General features: G+C 44.0%; 1 protein-coding gene across 1 annotated transcript in view; it reads right to left on the bottom strand.

Moving 5' to 3' along the window:
* The window catches only part of LOC118858765 (S-adenosyl-L-methionine-dependent tRNA 4-demethylwyosine synthase TYW1-like), a 259,567-nt gene that overhangs the window by 121,301 nt on the left and 120,323 nt on the right, over positions 1–17,943 (bottom strand). Inside the window, exon 12 of the mRNA XM_036769387.1 lies at positions 12,720–12,897. Coding sequence (XP_036625282.1) covers positions 12,720–12,897 — 178 coding nt within the window. The remainder of the gene's footprint in view (positions 1–12,719; positions 12,898–17,943) is intronic.

Here is a 17,943-nt window from a genome sequence, read left to right on the forward strand (position 1 = left end):
GAACTATGGTGTCTGAATGCAGATCGAAGCACACTATTTTCTCTTTTTTTGTTGTTTTTTCTTTCTCATGGTTTTTCCCTTTTGTTCTGATTCTTCTTTCACAACATGATTAATGTGGAAATATGTTTAATATAATTGTACATGCATAGCCTATATTACATTGTATGCCGTCTTGGGGAGGGGGGAGGGAAGGAAGGGGGAAAAATTTAGAATTCAAAACCTTATAAAAATGAATGTTGACAACTAAAAATAAATAAATAAATTTGGGGGTGGGGGGAAATGACGAGCAGGATGGTCTCAGAAAAACATAGTAAGACCTATATGAACTGATGCAAAGTGAAGTGAGAAGAACCTGGAGATCATTGTGCAATGTTGTGATGATGATCAACTCTGAAAGACTTCACTACTCTGATCAATACCTTGATCCAAGACAATTCTAAAGGACTCATGATGAAAACAAATTGCATCCACCTCCAGAGAGAGAACTAATGGAACTCTAAGTGGAAACTGAAGTATAATTTTGTCACTTTTCCTTGCTTTTTTTGTGAAATGGCTTTGGAAATATGTTTTGTATAATTTCACATGTATAACTGATATATAGTTTGCTTTCTCAGTGTGTGAGGGTGGGGTGGTGAGGAGGGAGAGAATCTAGAAACTCAAATTTTTTTGAAAACGCTTAAAATAAATAATAAATTCTTTTTAAAAAAAAATAAAGCAGTGAGAAGGGTGAGAGGGAAAGAAAATAGATTTATGTTCAGTAAAAGATGATTTTAATTTTTTTTCAAGATGCAAAAGATACTTTTGGTACAGAATACAAAAGGCTGATCTTCAGAGGGTGCACCTTGCTCTGGGTGCTAGGCTCAACCTATAGCACGTACACCCATGCTACAGTTTGGGGTAATGATAACACAAAGAGACTATGGGATAAATAGCTCTCCTAGACGTAAGGAACTGAAGTTAAAAACCAACTGTGCACTTACTAGTGACAAGTGGGTGATAGTTCTCTATTGCTACGTGGGTTAGAGAGTACTTTCCCATCCTGTCTCATTTGGTTATCGCCATAATGACAGACGGTCAACTACTGTCACATTTTACAGATGAAGAAACTGAGGCTCAGAGAGGCTGGAAGCCGGGCTCATGGCCATAGAGTTAATAAGCGGCAGAAGCAGGACTTGAACCTTTCCGTCTTTAACTCTCTCTGTTGCTCTTCCCCTCTGATTGGAAGGCTGAAGGGGGCAGCATTCAACTCCTCCCAAAGTCTTCCTTTAGAGAGGGCTCAGAACTTTGCAGATAACTCTCCATTTTCCATCAGCAGTTCTGTTTGATTTTGACTCTGAAGAATATCACTCCTCTCGTGCCTCACCTCCCTTTTTTCAGACTCTTTTTGTGCACTGTCTTCCCCCACTAGATTATAAAGCTCCAGGGGAAAGAACAATCCTTTTTTTTCTTATTTGTATCCCCAGGGCGTAGCACAATGCCTGGCACACAGTAGGCACTTAATAAATGTTTACCGAATTTCGTTGAATTGAACCAGATCTGACTTCAAGTTCAGTGGTCTACACATTCGACTATATTACCTTTCAAAACCGGGTCATAAAAAGATAAAATATGAGAGACTCCTTGGAAAAGATTCTGCCCTTTACTGTTTTCCTAGTCCTATTGACATTTGTGATATGAAAACTTGTTAAATATTAGCTGAGGAAAGGCTCACAGCAGAGATACCTTTCAGATGGGTAGGCAGCTTCTAAAAGTTATCACGGAGCATGGCCCTGAATAGCAACAGATATTTGGGGCCGAGTGTCTCCAAGCTCCCTCCCAATCTGATAAGGCTCCTTCTGGGAAGTGATCACAGGCTTGTCAGGTTTGTTCCATGTGAAAGGGAAAGGTGAAAAATCAAAAGGACAAGAACTGATTAAAGTGACTACTGTTGCCATGGGGTCCATCATCAAAATACATTTATGTGTATGTACATATGCACACATATAATCTATCCACTCATGTACCATATGGAGCCATTTACCTGACATGAACTGTGAAAGCATGAGCCAAGATTGTTCCCCCTTTATAAGTAAAATAAATAATAAAAGGGCCCACATTGCTGAGGAAGCATTCAAGAACTGTATTAATAAATATAATTTAAGAGGCCCTTACTTTTTTCATCACAGTAAAAGTAAATTGCCCTGTTTAAAAAACCATATCCTCATTTTTTGAAGAAAGATGCCATAGAATCCTCCACAAGGTTTCCACAGTGGTTTTCTTCCAACTGTTTTGCACTGGTCGATAGCCACAAAAGGCAAAGAAGCTGAGTTTTCTTAAAGAATCGAAAGAAGCCTAGTATGTCGGCGTGCTAGAAAGATCCAGAACATCTGTGTCTTTAAGGAGTTGTAAAATACCTCCCTCTGCCCATCAATTTGACAAAAACTGCTTTAAAATGATTAAATCCCATGGCAACAGGGCTATTAGTAAACAGGCTTTCTATTCCATCGTTGTGGCTACTTCTTATAGACAAGAACAAGCACTTTGGAGAACCACTGGCAACACATAACAACAGTCATAAAATGGATGATCCACTTTGGCCCAGCAACTGGGAAAACACGCCCGTGAGAAATCATCATTTGGTCCCCTACTCTATTCCAATCAGAGGGCAGTGAATATCAGTTCTGTATATTAGGTCCCCGAGCTGTGAGGTACAGATTGTAAGATCGCTTGTGTGACCATAGGAAGCTAGCTTGTTTTACCTTGTCATGGTGACCAAGCCCAGTGTGGCAGAGGTGACTCAATTACACCCAAAGTCTTCCAATTTATTTCTGTACCTCTGGACCATTCTCTTTTGTCCAACATGAGCAGGTGACGATCTTATGACCACTTAGTCAGTGGAGACGCCCCATGCTTCACCTAATCTGTGACACCCCGCCCCCGCTAATACGTCACTTTTGGCCCTCAAGAGCAAGGTCTATCAACCAATGACAGTCTGTATTTCACCATGCCTCTTTTGCATATTTGGGTATCAAACTATAAATACAAGGTCCTGGAAGAAGAGGGCATCTCAGATTGTGAGGAAGATCTGAGGTTCACTTCCTTAGAGGGTTTCATGGACTCTTTAATAAAGTGCCCTTGGCTCAGAGCTCTGCTTCAGTCTCTTTTATTGTAGGTTGGATATTTTAATCGCTACACACCAAGGATATATTTAAAAGGAAATAAAAAGGACCTATGCACCAAAAATTAGTCAAGGTCACTTTATTTGGTTTTTGGTTTTTTGGTTTTGGTTTGGTTTTTTTTTTTTTTGAGAGTAGAAGGCGGGCAATTGGGGTTAAGTGACTTGCCCAAGGTCACACAGCTAGTGAATGTGTCAAATGTCTGAGGCCGGATTTGAACTCAGGTCCTCCTGACTCCAGGACCGGTGCTCTACCCATTCTGCCACCCAGCTGCCCCCAGTCACTTTATTTGTAATAGTGAAAAACTAGAAACAACTTCCTGACCACCTCCACCCCCTACCACCTGTATTCCAGCCCCAATCCCCATCTTCCCCATCCCTACCAGTGAAATTCTGGCTTCTGCTTCTGGGATGCTGGGCTCTGTGGGATGAAGCTCAGCCTTCACTTCTTGTTCTTCCCAGAATTGGGCCCCCATGCTACTTCTCGATACTCTCCACACCATACTGCTGCATACACACCCTGCCCCCTCCAGCCCTCCTGTATCTGCTTCCTTCTCCCATTAGACTGTAAGCTCCCTGACAGCAGGGGCTGTCTTCTGCTTTTCTTTGTATCCCCAGCACTTAGCACAGCGGAAGTGTGCTTTATCTATCGACATAACCAACATGCAGATGATGCTTAAATAAATTATGATGCATTCATACAACGTATTAGTGATATGCCATGAAAATGACAAACACGAAGACCTTGATGAGATATGGAAAACCAAGCGAAGTGAGATGAGCAAGTTGAGTCAAGTCCATAAGCACCTACTGTGTGCTGGGCACTGAACTAAGCACTGGGGATACAAAGAAAAGCAAAAAGCAGCCCCTGCCCTCAAGGAATTCCCAATCTAGTAGAGGAGACAAGAAGCCAACAACTACATACAAGCAATGAATGTAGCAGATTAATAAGAAATAAACAACAGAGGGGAGGCATAAGCATTTGAGGGGGATTGGGAAAGGCTTCTCACAGAAGACGAGATTTAATGAAGACTCGAAGGCAGCCAGGGAAGCCTGGAGGTAGAGACCAAGGAGGAGAATACTTGGGGCATGTGGGAGGAACAGCAGGAAGCCAGAGTCCCTGGATCACAGGATTCGTGGAGAAGAGTCAGGTGTAAGAACACTGGAAAGGTTGGAAGGGAACAGAATACGAAGGTCCTTAAACATCAGAGGATTTTCTATTTGACCATGGAGGTGATAGGGCCAATGGAGTTTATTTAATTGAGGAGGGGCAGGGGGGTTCAGGGGTGACATGGTCAGGCTTGTGCTTTAGGAAGATCAATTTGACAGCTAAATGAAGGATGTGGGGAAAGTGGGGAATGATTCAAGGAAGGCAGGCAGACTGCCCCCCCACCCCCCCGGCCTTCCCCAGCTGGCTATCACAACAGTCCAGGTATGAAAGCCTGCACCAAGAGGGCAGCTGTGTCAGAAGAACAAAGATGGAGTACATGAGGGAGGTTGCAAAGGCCTTGGATATAGGGAGTGAGGGAGAGTGAGGAGCTGAGGATGACCCCAAGTTGGGAGCCAAAGGGACTGGGAGGCTGGGGCATCCTAGACAGTTGTAAGGACGTTAGGAAGAAGGCAGGAAAGGGAAGGAAAAACAATGAGTTTGGTGGTCTGGACATGCTGAGCATAAGACGTCAATGGGACATCCGGTGAAATGTCTACTAGGCAGCCTGGAGGCTGCAAGCGAGGTTAAGGGGATGGATAAGGAGATGTGAAGGTCACCATCATAGAGATGATCATTGACTCCACGGCAGCTGATGAGATCACCAAGCAAAATAATAGCGTGGGAAAAGAGAAGTGGGCCCAGGACAGAGCCTTGGGGTCACCCGTGGTGAGTTGAGTGTAAACTGGAAAAGGATCTAGCAAAGGAGACAGAGAAGGAGGAGTCAGACAGGTAGGAGGAGAACCAGGAGAGAGCAGCATCCTGAAACCTAGAGAGAAGAGAGGCTCATGGAGAAGAAGGTGACTGACATACAGAGTCCAAGGCTGCTGGAGACAGTGGCAGAAGGCATCTGAGTGACAGCATGGGAGCTCTTGGTGAATGGCCTCAGTGGGAGAGCTGGAAAAGAAGATACACTCTGCCTGTACATACCTCTATCATTTCAGGACGCATAATCAGTACTTCAGGGACCTGTGATTTCTTTGGTGTGGATACTCCCTCCACCAACACAGAATGTGACCCCCTAAAACTTGGTGATGTTTTTCCAGATTTCCTATGGCCAAAAAATTCACCACAGAGCAGTCAAACCGATAAGCCAATTCAAAGTTCACTGGACAGGGCCCCTTATGGAAGCCTTAACCAGTGGGGTAGGATTCACCATAGTGAGCATACTCTGTGGGAAAAGCTTCCAAGAAGGAACCACATTTCCACACCACAAGAAGACATCACAGCAGGATCCCAGAGGTGATACCACTGCCACGGTATTAAAATCAATGAAGATGACAAAACTTTATTAGCACAAAAATGGATGGGGGCACAGAAGGAATAACTTTTTGCTGCTCTTCATTTTACATTTCATTTTATTTTTTCTAAACAGAATATAGTTTGGTTTTTAAGGTTTTATGTGGAGATTTTGCTCTCAGTTTGTTTGTAACCATTGAGAGTACTCATTTCATGCATGGTGCCACTTCACCATGGACATACAGCAATAATGAAACATGAATTGGAACCACGAGACTTCAGCTGAACTCCTGGTCCTGCTAGTCACTTAACGAAGACCTGTGTAAACCTGGACAGGTCACTTAAAGCCTGTGAGCCTTGGCTTTCTCACCTGTTAAATGAGGGGTCTGGAACAGACCATTTCCAAGGTTCCTCCCCAGCTCTTCCTGTGGATTCTCAGACAAACTGACGTAGCTGGAGGGGCCTCATTTCTAAGCCATCCCTCAGCCCCACCCACTTGCCAGCTGAGTTACTGGGGAAAATAAGTGTGTCAATGTTTGAGAGTCTTCAGATGACTGCTACAGATTCTAGCAGCCCAATTGGCTGCCGGGATGAGGGCCACCCATTAACTGAGAGAATGTCCCCCTTCTACTGACTCTCAAGGAGAGAGCACCAGGACTCTGGCAGGAAGGGGCTTCCACCACAGGAGTCCCCAAATGTGGGACTATGGGACTCTGGGCCCTCCTACATCTCTTTGAGATTCCTGTCATTGTGCTTGTCACATGCATGCTTGTGGGGAAGGAGTGGCCCTCAGGAATGTCTGGGCAGAAGGGATGGAGAGGTGCATCTTCCTGGGTTCCCTGTCAGGGGCACTGCAAGTCAAGAGCAAGAAAATCCCCCCCAGAGTGAGCTTGGGTCCTGCATCTTATCTGACAGCCACAAGGGAAACAAACACAAGCTAGCCCCCCACACACACAGGCACCGGCACACACACACACACACACACACACACACACATGCACACACACCCCCTGTGGGGGTCTTCTCACAGACTCCCCCCACCTTTCTGAGAGAACAAAGTAATAGCAAACTATAGGTCTGGGTGTCAGATCTGAAAGGAGTCTTAGGAATCATCTCACCCAATCCCCTCCTTCTACAGATGAGGAAACTGTGGCCTCGAGTGCCTGGCACACAGTAGGCACCAAGTAGAGCTTGTGGACAGTGATGAAGACAATGCCTTGCCCATAACGGCACAGCCTTCAGTGACAGATCTTCTGCTGCCCCCCCACCCCCCATTCACTGACCATTCCACCACACCATGCAGAGACCAATCTCAGGAAACCATCCTCTCTGGCTCCAAGGAAGACTCCAAGAGCCCACGGGCTGACTTCCAGTTTCCACATGCCCAGGAGTCAACCATTTCACGTCCTCAGGCTTTAAACTATGCAATCAGGCTTGTTCCATCAGACCATAATCTTTCAGGGAAAAACCTCATAAACCTTACGACTGAACTTCTAGCCAGGCTCCCCACTGCTCATTCAGAACTCAGATCTCCAGGTTATCTGGACCACTTAACTAGCTAAGTTAAGTACCACCACAGGGCATCTCTGTTCTGCACCCCCACGAGCTACAGAAGTCTTCCTGCACTGTATTTAAATGCTGAGAAAAGGGGTCAAGTCCTTTCTCTGGACAAACCAGAATTTCACATGCCTTCAATCCAGTCGACTCAGATAGATAGGAAGTGCCCCAATATTTTAAGTCCAATAAAGCAGCCATAGAATGTAGGACAAACTAGGGGCTTCCTGCAGTTAAAAGACAGAGTGAGTGGTCCTAAGGGAAAAGCGTGATTTATCTAAGCATGGTTTAGGCAAGCTTCAGAGCTTCTCATCAGCATATAACATTAACCTATCCACAGCAATCCAGAGTCATCGAGAGCTCAAAAACACAGCAGTGAACTTTTGTAATTAAAATCCAAGCTACCTGGGTAGAAACCTCAGTTTCTGTGACTCATCCATGAAGTTAGCACAAAAACCCAGGCATGCTGGGGGAAGGACACGTGAGGACAAAGTCAAAGAGTGGCTTCCATTTTGTTCCAGTAGTTTAAAAAATTGTGTGTGCTTTGCATTTCATTCACATTCATCAAAAGCAAACAGTTTGACATACAAAGAACAGGAAAGAGGACCGGATAAGACACAGTAAACCACTATTCCATATGGTTTGGTTCTTAAGCTACGTATGGTGGGAGAGAGAGAGCTATATGTGCGTGCATAGATTAGATTTAACACGTCTGATTCACCTGTGTGTTTTCATCAGTGCTGAGGCACTGGGTAAAAGTCATATAATGTATGTAAAATGGATCATTTGGATTACATAATAAAGACTTCAGGAGGCATCAAGTACAGAAGGAGAGAAGACAAATAGGAGGTGGGTCCTGCCTTCATAGAGCTTACACCTGAGTACAGTACTGCAGTCACAAAGAAATAATGGAAATATCAAACAGACCCTAAGAGGTGCATGGTAGAAGTTCAAAGTATCCATGAGAGGTACAAGGGAGGAACGGTTATGTAGGTAGGGATGGCAGATGGAGGAGGACCCACCTGAGCTGAGAGGTGAAAGGATGAGGAGGTGGAGGTCAGAGTGGGGCAGGCCCAGGCAAAGACATCAGCAAAGGCATACAAGGGGAAGAAAGGAAGTTAGTCCAGCTTGACTGACCTGTAAAATATGGGGAGAGAGGAGCATTTAGGATGAAAGGAAGGCCTTGAAAGGTCATACTAAGGAGCCTGGGATTTATTCTATGGGCCAGAGGGAGCCCCCGAAAGGTTCAGAGTATATGAGGACTGACATGATCAGATCTGTGAACAATGAATTTGGCAGCTGTGTGGAGGATGGCTGACATGGGGCAGAGGACAGAAGGAGGACAGGCTAGAAGTCACTGCAGTGCTCCACACTGCTGGTAAAGGAGGGTCTGCTGTCAAATGGTAGCAAGGAGAATAAAAACCTATCAAGTGACAAGTACTTATCAAGGACCTACTATGTACCAGCCACTGTGCTAGTTGCTAGAGACACAAGCACAAAGCACAACATAATCTCGCTCTCAAACAGCCTGCATTCTGAAGGGGAAGGCAGAGAAGCTCTGTCTAACTATATACATGTAAGAGAATAAATAAAAATACACCCTGGGAGGGAGGGTCTCAGCAGCTGGGAGAGGATCAGGAAAGGCTTCATGAAGAAGGTGAGGCTTGAGCTGCCTCCTGAAGGAAGAGAAGAGGGAGGCCAGGAGACAGCTCTTGGAATAGCACCTTGGCATAAAAATCAACCCCCACAAGAGAAGCATGAGAAGACTTGTATAGACCTGATACTGTAGAGAGGAACAAACAGAACGAGTGAATAAATCCTGTAAATGCGAAAAGCAACAACAAAACGACCCAAACTGAAAGCTGATCAACGACAAAGAACAATCTTGGCCTGAAGAAGGAGGAGGAGGGGCCCCTTTTCTCAGAGGTGGGGACTACAGGGGCACAACATTTCATACAATGGCAGACTTTTTCAGTGTGTAGGTTAGTTCTGCTGAGTTGTTTTTACCTTCATTGCTTGTGTAACAAAGCTTGCCCTCTGGGAGAAGAAGGAGGCAGGAGGCATACATGGGAACCAGAGGTGATGTAAAAGAAAAGATGCCAATGGAACTGATTTTTAAAGAGAAAAGTCAAGCAGAACCAGGAGAATGGTACTCATGATGATTATAATAATGTCAACAAGGCGGCCAGTTTAGAGTAAGGACCAATGTCAGTCAGTCAATAAAAATGCATTTACTAGGCAGCTACCATGTGCCAGGCATTTTGCCAGACCCCAGGATACAGTCCCTGCCCTCAAGGGGCTCCCATTCTAATGGGGAGGGAGCAGGCACAGGCTCTAAGTCAATGCTTTAGCTTATTTGTTTTTGTTTCCAGGGCAGGTTTGATAGGACAGAGAAGGCGAGTACACTGCTAGGAAATGATAATGAGATAAAAAGGAACGGCATCAAAATACTACTTTTAAAAATCAAATAAAAATAAAACCTCCCAGGCACTCAACTAGCATGAAGGCCCCATCCCAAGCAGCCGAACATGCACCAAGTTCCTCCCTTGACAAAGAAAGAGCTCCTGTCTGCTCCTGCCCACTGCCAGGTGGGCACCAAGACCGCTCTCTGGGGCCAGGACCTAGTTCTCACTGCCCAGGTGGACCACAGTGCCCCCAAAACATCCTCCCAAAAGAGGATACATCCCCAACAGCCTCTGCCTCGAGGCCAATGTGTACACTTTTCCACACCTGCCTCAGGCATTCTTTCAGGCAATAATCCCTCAGAGAAAGCTTCTGGGTTTGAGTTCAAATTGCAGTGGGAAAAGCTTGGCTAGAAGGAAGAGCCACAGAAGGCAGGGGCTCCCAGAGAAAAGGATATACAAGACAGACAGACTCAACTACCACCGTCTGCTGCATGAACCCACATGTCAGCTACAGGCTCAGGCAACAGTCAGCCACGGGATCTGCTTCTCAGGAAGACAGGATTTAGACCTTGCAGGGGGCTAAGCAGTCACCTAGTCCAACCACATCATCTCTTATGCAGGGGCTCTCAACATTTCTTGTGTCACGGACCCCTCTGCCAGTCTAGCAAAGCCCTAGGGACCCCTCACATGCACAAAAGCAAATGCAGGGCATTACAAAGGAAAACTATGAAAACATTAAAAACAAGTTCAGATTAAGACCCTGCCCCACCTAAGAGGAAGAAATTGAGACCCACAGAAGTTGTGGTCACACACTACTTTGACATAATCAAAGCTGGAATAAAGTAAATCGCTTTGGACCAATCAACTCACAAGAAGTGGTGGAAGCCCACAACAATCTCCTCTCCCTGCACTATGCTTGCCAAAGTCCTAAAGCACATTTGGGTCACGCTTACTAAGTCTAATGTAACCAAGCCTTTTATCTTTCAGGTGGTGGGCCTGTGGAGGTGCCAATTGGTGTACCCAACATTGAACCCTTTCTCCCAGCCCAGTGAACAGGCCAGGCCTCTCAGGAGGTCATCACACAAACCCAGAAGACAATGCCCCCCAAACGAGTGGCCTTTTTACAACTCTGCCTCGCTGGCACTAGTCTGAGCTCCCCAAAAAACTTTTAAAATAATTATGAGAATTACATCATATAACACCCCTCCCCCCAAAAATGTGAATATTTTTAAAAACACACATAAAAATAAAACATGTCACATGACACAGAGCTGGTTACCACAAGAAAGTTTTCTCAGTCACATCCACAAATATCCGACCCCAAAAAGGCACCAAAACCCACAACTGCATGAAGGGGCTCGTGCTGGCACTGAACACTAATTAACTTTTATACTGGCTACTGGGAGGGCTGCCTTACAGAATTTTACAACACCAGCATGGAGCAGGATTCCAAGAGCCAATGAACGAGGACATTCAGTTTAATAGAAATACTCATTAAGACCCACAGCCTGGGCTGTTTTCTGCATGCTGCTGAATCAAGTCTTTCCCTGCTTATTTGAGCCATGTCTAGCCAGTTTCCTGAGAATCCAAAGAGCAGAAACTTTGGGCCTAATGCCATAAATTCAGTGAACTAATTTATCACTAGCTGCCTATCAGCATCAGTGGAGGGGGTGTTTAAACCAGGAGCCCCCCGCACCAATAAAATCACAGGCCCAGACCTCCCCCAACCAAAAAAAATCTTCCATTAAATTTAAAATCAGCCTCACAGTGTTCTGTTATAAGCAGGAGCCTACTGCTCCTGCTTATAAAAATCATTTGTCTACCAGTCCCCCAAATATTAAAAGAATAAATCATGTTTCAAGTCAAACTGCTTTTTCAGTCAGTTATACAAAATGCATTTACTGATTTCAAGAAATGTGGACAAAAAGTCGTCATTTTGTGTATTTATAAAATGCCACTGTTTTTAGAGTTTGGGCAGCTGTCTCTTTTACAGTAATATAACCAAAGCTGTATTACAGGGACAGTTGAAGGGCGATTATCAGAGCTAGCCTAATTATAAGCTGACTAAACAGCACAAAGGAGTAGTTGGTTAAAATACCTTCCTTAAAACCATCAAGAATTATTTTTCTTAGAGAGAAAGTTTAATTTCTTTTTTTTTAACTGATAAGCCATTTTATTAGGCAAGTGGGACAATGGCAAGGGATAGGTAAAGTGGGATGCTGATTCTTACTGGATGGCTCTTTATTCTATAACAGTGCTTTGCACACAGTAAACGCTTAATAAATGCTCATTCATTCATTCAATTGTAACAAGATTCTAACTCTCCCAGAGTACAAGGTATTTAGTGGTATATAAGATAAGGATTTTTTTTTTTGGCCTAGGAAATGGAGGTTAAAATACTCTCACACCCTAGACATAACAGAACCAGGAACAAAGTGTGTGCCAGTCCCTGCTAAGCTCATGATAGCAGTCACTACTATACTTTCTAGAGGGATCCTAGTCCTTTGCCACTCTGAAATTAGGGCAAGGTGAGAGAAGCAACCAAATTTGAGTAGGTAAATGGAGATTACAGGACAAATAAGTCAAAATAGTGATAAGGAAAATTAATTGCACCTGAAGCCAGAAAAATTATATATATGAATCATATATACAAATATACATATACAATGACTATAATATAAATGAAAAGAAATTAAAATGAAGGCAAAGCCTTATCATAATTAGAATAGCCAAAAAGCTGAAAAATGGCACCTCTCTCCTTTCCTTCCTAGGGGACAGCGGGAGAGATTATGAATGGATGGGGAAGAGCCTATGGATCTGAATGCTGCATATGCCATGAGACAGGAACATCACTCTATCAATAGGTTTTATATTAATTCTTTACCCTGTTAAAAGGGAAGGCTTATTACAAGAAGGGATAGAAAGTCAACTTAAAGATGGCAGTGATAAAAAAAAAACAAATCAATAAATCTTTAAGTCATGAAAAAAGAAAGAAAAGAGGTCAATCGTCATTCTCTCATAGATTCCATAGTGAACAGACATCCCATTTGCTACCAAGGTGGCTTAATCAGAGTTTGGACATCAGTCAAACACAGATTTGATCAGCAAGTCTGGCTAGGCCTAAGGGGCCTGAATAATCACCATCCCAAACACCCCTCACCTGATCTCCATGGGAAACTGGGCATTGGTGACCAGGAAGCTGGAAATTCTATGTTGGTGTAGCAGTTTCAGGAAGCTGTTGATTTCTGGGTACATGATGGGCTCTCCTACAAGCGACAGGGCACAATGTTTCACCTGCAGACCTTCCTCCAAGCGACTGGCTTTCACACCGGGAACTCCTGGGAAAGGGAGACAAGGAAACTGATCCAAGAGGATAGATGGACACTAAAGACTTCCTGTCACTTCCTAACTGGATCGGACAAGGGGGAGGGACAGACACTGACTCTGGATACCGCAAGGAAGAGGTGGCAGAAGCAGTCACAGAACAAAGGAAGAAAAAAGGGTTTCTTTGACTCAGAAAAATGTCAACGACCGCTCCTTAGTTTAACTAGTCTTGATGGATTAAATTAAGCAATATGGCCAGTCCCTGATTTTCTCACAGGCCATCTTCCAAAATGCTGTTTCTATCAGAAGGAGAAGCTCTCCCAGCTGTATTCAATTCAATGAACATTTATTATGAACAAGACTGTGTACAGTAGAGGACAGAGAGCTGGCCTCAAAGCCCTATGACCTTAAGCAAATTACTAATCTTCTGAAGCAAATTGAGGAACAGCAGTCCATGGCAGACAGAGGGCATTCCCTCACCTGGGGATTTCCTAATAACACTGAAATCAGAGGACCAGCCCCTCGCCCTATGGCCAAGGCACAGCACTAGGAACTGGGCATTTAAAGATGACAATGGACAGTCTCTGACCTCAAGGCACTTATAATCTAAGGGGGAAGCTATAGAGAGGGATGCAAGTGCCACCAAAGGAACACAGCAGATAATCTTGAACACCAAGAGCTTTTTTTTTTTTTTTTTTAAGCAGTGCCTAAGAAAAGAAACCTCTCTCCCCCTCCACATGAGAAGTCACCTCTCGGTTAGCGAGGAATTCTGAAACCAATCGATCTCTTCTCTAACTGGTATAAAATTCCAGAGTGCAACTCCCGCAGTTCAGATACCCGCTGGCCCTAAATACGGGTTTATTTGGTAGACAACGGAACGCCGCTGAACAAAAGAGGAAAAGTGATCAAAACTATGCTCTAAGAAGATTATGCTGACAGAGTAACAGGAAGGACCGAAGGAGGAAAATGAGACTGCCTGCCGTCTGGCCTCCCGAAAGTGCCGCCATCTCTAACGCTGAACTACGGAGATCAGAAATTAGGATCAGGCAAGTCTAAAACCGACGATTCCTCCTCATGCACCAAGTATCTACTCTAGAGCAAAACTACCTACATATTTCTGAAGAAATGATATCTGGATTCCCTTTGGAGCCTGGGGATTGTTCCTGGAAGTGCTAAGACACAATCTTTTAAAAATTCCCTGATGAGATCATTTTTTTCCTATGGTGATGCAGTTCAATGTGTCAAGTGTAGGATGAAATGTGTTCCAGGTACAGGGGACAGACAGCCTGTGCAAAGGTCCAGTACACATATACGTGTGGCTCAGACACCAAAGGAGAGCGATGTGTATTACACCTGGGCTTTAAATGCCAGACAGAAGGATCTGGATTTCCCAGTGGGTTTTTAACAATCTACCTAAAAACGTAAGTTCCCTGAAAGCAGGGACCATTTCACCTTTATTGTTGTCCCCCAAGCAGGGCAGCCATTGAAAAAATGTCCAAGGTAGTTCATATGCTGCTGTCAATCAATCAAAGAGCTAGGTACTATGGATACAAATACAAACAATCCCTTCATGCAACATGCTTACTTTCCACTAGGGGAGACAATGAACAATATATAAGTATAAAGAAAATAAATGTAAAGAGAATACATGCAAAATAGTTAAATACCAGGTAAGTGGGGAGGGAGGGTACAAGTAGCTGGAAGGAAAGAGGAAACACTTAAAGCACAAAGTGGTGTGCCTCGAAAAGAGTCGGAGAACTCGACCAGGTGACCAAAGGGGAACAGGGAGCTCATTCTAGGCAAGGGTGAAGTCAGGACAGAAGCATGTCTGGACAGAAGCATTTTAGCTGGAGCAGAGGAAAGGCCATCGTTGCTAAACTGCAGAGTGTGGGAGGGGGAACAATGTTTGATGAGCCTGAAAGGACGGTCTGGGGCCAGGTGGTAAAGGGGCTTAAAGGCTAACCTTGGTGCTTCCTACTTTACCCTTAGTGGCAATAAAAAGTCACTTTACTCGGTAGCGGTCAGAATGTGCCTAAGGAAAGCCACTTTGTCACCCCTCATTCTATAAGAACAGAGCCCCCTCCTACTTTGGTGAGGTCTCCCATGCACTATCATTATACAAGTCACTGGGGGGGAATGTACCAACAGTCTACTTACTGCAGGGAACATCTTTTTCCATAGTCCTAGATGTCTCCTACAGTGTAAACTATCTTGGACAATGGCGTCCCAAGAATCACAGGACCACAGGATTGTAGAGCTCTGGAGCTGGAAGGCTCCTTAGGGGACAGCTAGTCAAAATCCCTCATTCTACAGGTGAGGAAGCTGAGGCCAAGACACATTCAGGAAATCGCCAAATCAGAACCTCCTAACTTCAAAACCAGAATCACTTCCACTGCACCATTTATAACAAAGAGCTTCTCAGGATCAGTTTCCCCGATATGTTCCATCTGAATCTCCTTGGCCCAGTCAACTCTGGGCCAAGCCCACCACCCATCTGCAGAGCCTGTACAAGACACACACATACAGATAGGGGCTCACTCAATCATATACTGTAATCTGGGCGATTTGCATTTTTCATCTGCTTTGGGTTTGTTCAGTATGGATTGTTTTGGCTGATTGGTCTTGAATAACTCTGTACTTCACTAAAGGGGCTTTATGGTAATCCAGGGCTTGGTACAATTAGTACAATGTCATTTGCAATTAGAAGTATTTGGAGAACTTCACTAGAGGCATAATCCATTTAGTTGGACTCCATACAGGATATCCTGGCAAACACCTTAGGGGAGCAAAGGTTTTCCTTTGTTTTATGCTTCAGTGGATGCTAACACTCAGTGGAAAGAGCCAAGCTCACATAGGTAAGAGGATGCAAACACCTCCAGATGGCCGGGGTTCCATTTTTTTTTTTGGGGGGGGGGGGGGTGAAAGAAGTACCATCCTATCTATATTCTTTTTCATTCTTTCTGAAACTTCTTCTGAGATTTCTTTAAAAATCCATCCCTAAAGTGTCTTTAAAACTGTGTCACTGCCAGCACAAATTTCTTCTGTATGTTTTTCGTGAGATCAGCTGCTCTTCCCAACTTCGTCAAGTCCCAGAGTCCTTTCCTGATATATTACAACTGAGGAGAAAAGGGACAGGGCCTAAATGTGATGGTTCCACTTGCCTTGGCTATGACACATTCTGTTCGATTCAGCACACTCTTTAAAGCTCCTACTACATGTGAAGTTCCGTGCTACGTGCTGAGGACAAAAAGATACCGGGAAAATTAACATCTGATGAATATCCCCCTTCCATTCCCACCTCTACGCACTCTAGTGACGTCCTGGCTGGGGCAAGTTTCATGCCAAGCTTTCCACGGGTTTGTTTCCTTTACACAGTTCCTCGATGCCTTGTCAGGTGACAGTCCTCAGCATCATCCATCCTCCTCCTCCTCAATAATGTTTCTCAGGGTGAATATATATTATGCTGCTACCCTTGGTTAACATGTCTCTCCACTGGGCAGAAAGATCAAGCATCTGCTGGTCTCATCAGCATAGTGCCTGGCACACAGTAGGCTCAATAAATGTTTAATGGATGGAAACTTCTATAAGAAATGGAGATTGGATCAAAGATTTTACTTCTCTCGGTTTCTCATTTTTTACAGGTGAGTTTGCTTAACACAACTCAGTCAGGAGCCACTGTTGCTCTGCCCACTGATATCTTTTCTTTATCCTTTTTGCTAATTCAGTATTGGTTTTTGATCTTGGTTCTATCTAGTCGATGAGCGGACTGAACACAGATAGCAGATTCTGATGTGATTGCTACCCAGTAACAAGTAGCCAGTCTTGGCCTGTCCATTAGGACACTTTCATTTTTGGTGAGGCCCTTCAGTGCTCACAATATTTCTGCCTTCTGATTCTCTTCCTGAATAAAATACCGTAGCACTCAGCCAAGAGGCTTCAGGCTTGATGAGATCTGCCACAGCCATGCTCTGCTGGCATCATTGTCAAGAACAAGGGGTCTCCATGCCATGAGGAGGCATCAGGGTAAGACTTGTGTGGAGTGTGTCTGAACTAAGTTCTTAAAATCAAGATTGAAACTTGGTCCTTAACTAACCTCATGTTGCCTAGGCAACTCAAAATTAGATATAAATTTTCCTGGTATTCAAAGGCCATAATAGAGTATCATTATCTTCAATCCCCAGATGAGCAGAGGGTAGATTCAATCTGAACTCTAAAATTAGGTTTATCTTCAGGGACTTGATTATAGCTGGTACAAGGTCTCTAAGGTTTCATTAAGTGTATAGGAACTGAGATGCCATCACTGATCAGTAAGGTTGACTTATAAACTATTTAGAAACAACCTTGATCAACTATATAAGTCCCCAAATAGTGATATCTAAATCCATCATTATTTGCTCATTTTCACTGAAGAGCAAATTTTTCCAATCAAGTGGTTACCCTCATGAGTGAAAGGGTTTGTAATTGGAAGCTCTCCTAATGGCTTTCAAAACAGCAAGGACTTCAAAAAAAAAAAAAAAACACCATGAAGACAACTTGAGCCTTCATTTGAGAAAAAGTGTATTCCTGTTCCTTACTTGTCTTTGGAAAGAGTAGAGAAGTATACTAATCTAATTACTACTCAAGAGAAAAAGGGGTAAGAAAATTCGGTCAATTAAAAAAATCATCCTTTAGGTGTCCCCTTTAGAGTTCAGTCAACAAAACCCTAATCTACCCATTACCCTGAGAGAGAAGTACTCACCCATAATGACTGACCACGCCCTAGCTGGTACAACAGCAGGGATCCCATAGTCAGAGTTTACCGCACTAATCTTAAAAAAACCAGACCCAGATGCATTTGAACATCATGGTGATGAGGTTTAGACTATGGGAGCCCCCTTGAACTCCCCTCAAATCTTCCCACTAGATGAGGGGTTTGCCTGAGGCCATAAGCCTTTCATTATTGCTAGGCCCAAATCTCTAGGGGTAGGTTACTCTTAACCTAGCCTAGTCCTCCACTGTCTGGCTAGTTTCCACCCTTGATCCTATCAAAGTGTCTATGCCTAAGTGTATGGCAAATCTGT

The sequence above is a fragment of the Trichosurus vulpecula genome, chromosome 7 (genome assembly GCF_011100635.1).
Source record: "Trichosurus vulpecula isolate mTriVul1 chromosome 7, mTriVul1.pri, whole genome shotgun sequence".
Lineage (NCBI taxonomy): Eukaryota > Metazoa > Chordata > Mammalia > Diprotodontia > Phalangeridae > Trichosurus > Trichosurus vulpecula.